General features: G+C 54.0%; 2 protein-coding genes across 2 annotated transcripts; one reads left to right on the forward strand and one right to left on the reverse strand.

Moving 5' to 3' along the window:
* The first annotated feature begins 1,981 nt into the window (after positions 1 to 1,981).
* SETTUDRAFT_163260 (uncharacterized protein) lies at positions 1,982 to 2,948 on the forward strand. Its single transcript, XM_008027535.1, has one exon. The coding sequence runs from the start codon at positions 2,281 to 2,283 to the stop codon at positions 2,551 to 2,553; it is 273 nt and encodes a 90-aa protein (XP_008025726.1). The 5' UTR covers positions 1,982 to 2,280; the 3' UTR covers positions 2,554 to 2,948.
* A 387-nt stretch (positions 2,949 to 3,335) lies between these two features.
* On the reverse strand, positions 3,336 to 5,246 carry SETTUDRAFT_171470 (uncharacterized protein; the record flags this gene model as incomplete). Its single annotated transcript, XM_008027536.1, has 7 exons — positions 3,336 to 3,374; positions 3,437 to 4,340; positions 4,409 to 4,569; positions 4,628 to 4,847; positions 4,912 to 4,974; positions 5,024 to 5,117; positions 5,168 to 5,246. The coding sequence occupies 7 exons, from the start codon at positions 5,244 to 5,246 to the stop codon at positions 3,336 to 3,338; spliced, it is 1,560 nt and encodes a 519-aa protein (XP_008025727.1).
* Between the last annotated feature and the right edge of the window lie 1,360 nt (positions 5,247 to 6,606).

Here is a 6,606-nt window from a genome sequence, read left to right on the forward strand (position 1 = left end):
AGTGTGTGTGTGTGCGTGCGTACGTATGCACGTTAGCCTACTTACTTACTTACCCAAAGTAACTTACATAGTTTATGGCATTATTTTACCACGGCAGACGGAGACGAGGGCCAAGCATGCGCTAAGGTAGCGCCCGGTTGCTGTATAGCGTTGCGATACACTTGGGTGGGGTGGCGCGATACGACGTGTAGCAGATCATGCTGGACCAAGATGTGCCTGTGTTAGGGTTTTGGGGGGGGGAGGAGAGGGACTTGGCTTGGCTTTGGGTGGGTGTGTGTGTGGTTTCTTTTGTCGACTCCCAATGAACGGATATCAATGCGGATGCTTGGCTGTGCGTCGGACGTCCGCGCGTTTCGGAGCAACACGCGCTGTGCTATCTGTGTGCGAGAGCGTACGGCCGCGGGTGGTGATGGTGATAGTAGTAGTGATAGTGATAGTGGTGGTGGTGGTGCGCGATCGGTGTATGCCCGCTTACCACTTCCACACAGCTACAGTACATGCGCATGTAGGCTGTATGCGCGGGAACTGTACCACCACCACTACAACAACGGGCGGTGAGCAATGCATGTGTTGTGTGCCGTCGTGTATGCTTAGAACGAGGGGGTCATGCCGTGCCGTGTCAAACGGAGGAGGAAACATGTACTGGCTGCAAAAGGGGTCTTCCATGTATTGCATTGCGCTTGGGATCTTGGGGCTTGTTGTAAGCCCAAAGTCGCTAACACGCTATGGCTGTCGCAGCGCACTCTGATGCGCATGACATGGCTTGGCTGTTGTCGTCGCTTCAGACTGCGAGGCGCGGGCGGCTTGTCATGGTCCGGGGTCGCGGGACCTGTGTGCTGGGCGTGTATACTTGGAGCCTAGAAGGGAAGGGGGGGGACGGGGAAAGGCAGAGAGGAGTAGAAAGGTGGATCCGCGGTATGGATTTTGGAATCTGGAATCTGGGTATTTGGTATGCCTAGGATTGGCATTGTATGCAGGATGCTAGCTTTTTCTAGGTGCCTCTGACTCTGAAACTCGACGGTTCTAGAAAATGGGTTTGGGTTTCTAAAATCCTGGGAGCTTTGTTCTTCCTTTGGCCTTGCATGTAAGTAATCGAGTAAGTAGCCGTAGCACATCCTGGTGGGTTTCTGCAGGCGCAGGTCAAGATTAGCTTCTGTCATTTTTGTCAAAAAACGTGATTCTGGAATCGAGAAACGGAAAACAAGGAAAACAAGCACAAGAGAGCAAAAGTCGCGCAACTTGCTGGTCGCCCGTCTCGCTACGCTAACCAGAAACGTGCAAGGCGAGGGCGGGAGCGGGGGAGGCAAAAAAGAACAACCACAAGCACAACCTCCCCTTCCCCCGGCTCGCCTCTCCCCATACACACCGGATGCTACCGCATGCAAGGCCAACCAACGAGAATTCCCCGCCGATGGGGTCCGGCGACACGCGCCCTCAGACTACCACTACTGCTACCAGCTACTACCACTACCGGCCTACGGCTGCACGACAGACCAATATGCAGCCGGCGGGCGGCGGCGGCGGGCTCGTGTCGTGGCCGGGACATCAGGAGCCCATGGAGCGACGCTTTGCTCGGGTGGGGTGAGGCATCTCAGCTGGCTCTTGGAGTGAATGGGGGACGCCAAGGCAGTTCCAAACGGTGTGGCCTTCACATCACATGTCATTCTGCCGGGGCAGCGGGCCATGAGCGAGCGTTACCTCGCTACGAGCGGTGCCGCATGGACAGACGCTGCGACAGGGGCCGCCGGCTCGTGACTGTGACACGCTGAACGCCGAGGATACGGGGAGACAGAGAGTGTGTGGGAGCTGGGAGCGGAGCTATGGGAGTGGGGCCCATTACCCACACCCCCCCGTCTACGCCTCTTGGTATGCGTGGGCGTGTAGTATGCTGCACCGCTGGGGGTGACTCAACTCGGGCTATAATAACATGGCCGTCGTCGCTGCATCGTTTCTTTTTCTCCCACACACCACCACACTGCCCGCTTACCTCGCCCTTACACCAACAAAGAAACAATCAGCGTGAGGGGTAAAAAGAAAGCTCATCGGCGCTTCGACCTGCACTGCGGAACACGACCACACGACCCGTCTCCCGTCCCAGACAAAAAAGACTCAGCCCGCCGCACGCTTTTCCGGCTTGGACTCTTCCGCTTTTCCATCCATCTACACAATAAAACAACCTCTTCTTGTCGTCATCCACCCGACACACTCTCTCCAGCTTCGACCTCAAGCTCCACTCACACCACCCACACACCCACACACACACACACATCACTCAACACCATGCCGCCAATCAGCCAGTTCCCTCCTGCGCGCGTCTTCCTCAAGACTGCTGCTTCATCTGCGCCCTCTCCCTCGCCCATCTCCACCACCACCGCCGCCGCTCGGAGATCGTCCATGTCATCATCCTCGCCCCTCAGCCCCCGCTACACAATGGCCATGGCCAGCACATCCTCAGCCCAGCAACAGGCCTTGGCACAAATGCTCTCGTCGCAAAGATCCAGCGTCCAAAGAGTGGTGACGCTGGGCGAGTCTCCGAGACGGGTGACCAACTAGCTTCGTCTGGCCTGGTGCTTGATTGAATAAACCCCCCATATTTTACATGAGGGAGCTAGGGCGTTTTTGGCATGTGACTCTTGATTTTTAGCCACCGGGGCGTTTTTGGAGCGTTTACGATATGAAATATGGCCCGAACGATACGTCGTTTCGCGTGGCTCCTCTCGTTCCTTTTTTTGTGTGTTCTGTTTTGTTCGGACATTTTGGGAAAACAAAAACATGTGCCTGTGTTAAGAAAGTGTTTCTTTGCAAGCTTGGAGTTTTGTATATAGATGTTTTGGGGGGCCTGTTTTTCGCCGCGGTTTTTTTTTGGTTTTCGGGTTCTGGTAACGCTGAAAAAAAAGGACGTTGCAAAATGAAAATGAAAAACAATTCAATCACATTCAATCTCATTCTACCTGTTGTGTTTTTTTCTTCTCTAATTTTTTTGACACCAAAGTTCTTGGACAGCGTCGCAGTGTTGTTTGTTTGCAGTAGTGAAGCGGATAATTATAACTGTATTTCATCAGTCAAAGTCATACTAGTGCATTCTAGTGAAAGTTTAGTTTGCCTGTCTGTCTGTCTGTCTGTCTGTCTGTCTGCATAACGCAACTAATAACAACAACAAAGAAGTTTACAAAAAAAAATCCAATTAATCGCCAACGTAAAAACAAAGTCTGAAACGACTGTAGTGTATATTCATATCCATGAACCATTTCCTCGTCTTCTCACCCCGCCGTCTACACCTGCTTGCTGCCTTGCATACCCCATCCCACTTCGCCACTCATCCATACGCACTAGAATTAACCCGAGATCTTCTTTCCAAACGAGCTGCGCGCAACCTACAACCTGCATTAGCCAAACCAACCCAGGAAAAGAGTATCACGTGAAGAGGTAAACTTACCAGGCTCCTAAACCTCTTGCCATATATATACGACGGAATGGTAAGCGAGCAGATGGCCAGATTGATGACGGTAATGCTGTCAAACACCATTCTCGGGCCGACCTTGGCCATGACGCCGTTGGCATACGTGGTCGCGATAAAGGTAAACACGGCCTTGGTGAAGTTGATGGTGACAAAGGCCTGGTTCGCGTCTTTGGGATGGCAGTCAATGACATATGTGAGACTGGCGGTGGATGCAAAGGGCACGGACAGCGAGTGGATGGACATGAAGACGAGGGGATACGCAATGGGGTAGCCCTGCGACGTGCTGATACCGAAGCCCAGGAAGCCGATGGTGGCGAAGATGGTGGCGGGGATCATAAGCGTAAGGCGGAATTCGGGTTCAAACACGCCCTTGTTGCGGCGCGCCATGCTCTTTGCAATGGCGTCGGCGGCCCAGCCTGAGAGCGGCGACCCGATGAGGCCGACGCCCAGCAGAGGCAGGTTGGTCAGCCCGATTTGCGCTGGGTTCAGCTTGTACGGCGGCGCTGAAAAGATGCTGGCGGAGAGCACCGAGATGGTGAGCAGCCACGTGAAGTAGGATCCGTAGACAATTGTGCTGAAGAGCACGGCGGGGAAACTGATGAGCGGCACGGGCTTCCACGCGTTCTTCCAGAACGACTCGGGCGACATGCGGCCGCGGAAGAGGGCGAGCTGGCTGCTGTAGGACGGCTTGGGCTCGTTGGCCTGCGCGAGCGCCACGTCCTCGTCGTCGACTTGCTTGCCTGTGGGCCGCGGGCCGTAGTACGTCGTCTCGACGACGAAGAAGTACATGCCGAGCACAATGGGGATGAAAATCAGAGCCGAGATACCAAAGGTTGCTTCGAAGGAAATGTTCTCGATGATGGCGCCGGCAATCGTCTGCCTGTAAGTAGAGGGCGTTAGCGTGGAGAGTCCATGTAAGTACGAACAAGACACGGCATCGAAACGTACCCGAGCAACACGCCCGAAGCCAGGAAACAGCCCCACACGGCGATGCGCGCGCCGCGCTGGTGCACAAAGTACATGTCGGATACCGTCGATGTGACGAGCGTTTCGAGCGGCGCAGACGCAATACCCTGGATGACTCGCATGACGGCGAGAGAAATGAACGACTAATATTTGGGTTAGTTGTCAAATTCCACCCGCCAGTCTCTGGTATCAAAAACGTACCCTCGTGTAGAATCCCCAGATGTTAGTCGCGAGCAGAACCACAGCCGAGATGACGAAAAAGGGGCGCTTGCCCCAGATATTGGCTCCGGCCGCCGTGAAGAAAGTCGTGAAGCCGATCCAGAAGGCCAGGAACCCGATGATCAGACTCGAAACCATGTCGATGCTTACTTTGTACTTCATGGCGAGAAGCGGGAGGCCTGGCGTTACCATGGGTCCTAGTCTATGGACTGTCTTAGTATGGTGAAGTGTGTGTGTGTGTGTGTGTGATACAGAGTTGGGCTTACGCTGTTGTCACGCCGGAACTGAAGGCAAGGAGAATCATGATACACTCCTTTCGGATGGGCGACCTGGGCTGTTAGATGTGTGGAATGGGGTTGTGATGGCTGGATGGCATACCAGTTCAGTGGGTCGTTTGGACTGTTGGATGGCTGTGGCTGCAGAATGATGTCTCCATCGCGCTTCAGTGCGCTCGAGTCGACCTTGGAGTCCACTGCGATCTGGTCAGGACAGCACAGCATGACGATTATCGATAGACCTCACCAACTGGCTCCGAGTCATTGATCGTAGACGTCCCTGGAGGGGACGCCATATGGCGGTCATCCAGAATACCGAAGCCCATCTTCAACCAGCTGAGAGCAAGCGTGCCGACAAGAGAACAAGTAAAAAAAAATGCGTATAAACGAAAGAAGGCTAAGAAAGAACGACTGCCGGCAGCCCTGCGTCTAGCAGAAGAAAGAAGAGAAGAAAAAAAGTGTAGAGAGTGGAAAAGAGACAACACAAGCACAACGATAAATGCGAGGCCAGCTCTTCTACAAGTGTCCTCTCCCTAGAAGAGGAAGGGAGGGGGGGCTATATCCTGCCTTATCAACCCCACGGCCATTGTATACACAAGGCTGTATAACCAGGGCACTCCTTGGCCCCACGAAACGAGACTGAAGCATACCAGACCAGGCGGTCCATCGGCACTGCTAAATCGTCGTTTGCCTGGGCCCAAGACGTAAAAAACCAACTGCCGAAGCATGGAGCCGCTGGGGACGGCGCCTGGGGGGGTTGGTCGCCTTCAACACAGTCCATGTTTCACCCCTGTCAGCACTGTCCAGAGAGAAGAGAGAGAGAGAGAGAGAGAGAGAGAGAGCGCGGGAAGGGAACTGCATGGCTATAGTATGCGGCGCCATGCTGCTTGTTCTCTAACAACACCATATACATCACCCGATGCGGGATTCAGAGGTACGGCTCCAAATCAAAACCCGCATCTGGCTGTCTTGTCGACGAGCAAAGTAATATGCACGGCCCTCTCTCTCTCACCCCCTTTCATACTAGGTATACGTGTGTACCTCCCCGCCGGCGTCGAATGCAAAGGCTGTGGAATGTGATACGTGACGTGAAGGTGTCCATTTGCCACCATCTCTCAGCCGTGGATAAGCAATTGCTAAGACACGCAAAGGTGGAGCCTTGTTTTGGATTAGTGGCGTGTTGTATGGAGCGAGGCCTCAACGCGAGACAAGATGCCACTCCCTGACACGAATCGTCAAGCCGGGGCGATTTCAGCTCCCAAGACCGTTTTGTTGCCGGCTTGCTCCATTTTTTTTTCTTTCTTAGGCGTCTGGAATAACCCACGCTGCTGGGTGACACGGTCGTTTTTTTGGGGGGGTGACGCGGGCTCGGTGGCCATGTATTTGGAAGACTTGATACGAACACGTCGAGGTTTACGCAGAGAGAATACGTATATTCCCGAGTGCTGCATGTTGTTGGGCGTGGCAAGTACCTAGGCATTACGACACAGCCACCACGCAGCATGTCTCGCATGTATGTATCCTCCCCCCCCTCCCCCGCTAGCCCTCACACCAATGTACGAGCAGAGTGCTCAGCCAGCTTGGAAGAAATTTCACAGCGCTAGCCCTATTCGGTATCTTTCGCAGTGGTGGAGCTGTAGAATCTTTCAACATCAACGACTGAATCTGGATACTAACACGGGCCAG

Source organism: Exserohilum turcica, assembly GCF_000359705.1.
Source record: "Exserohilum turcica Et28A unplaced genomic scaffold SETTUscaffold_2, whole genome shotgun sequence".
Taxonomy (NCBI): Eukaryota; Fungi; Ascomycota; class Dothideomycetes; order Pleosporales; family Pleosporaceae; genus Exserohilum; species Exserohilum turcicum.

What these genes read in the sequence shown, in the direction of transcription:
- SETTUDRAFT_163260 (XM_008027535.1), top strand. Translation starts at nt 2,281, where the DNA reads ATGCCGCCAATCAGCCAGTTCCCTCCTGCGCGCGTCTTCCTCAAGACT.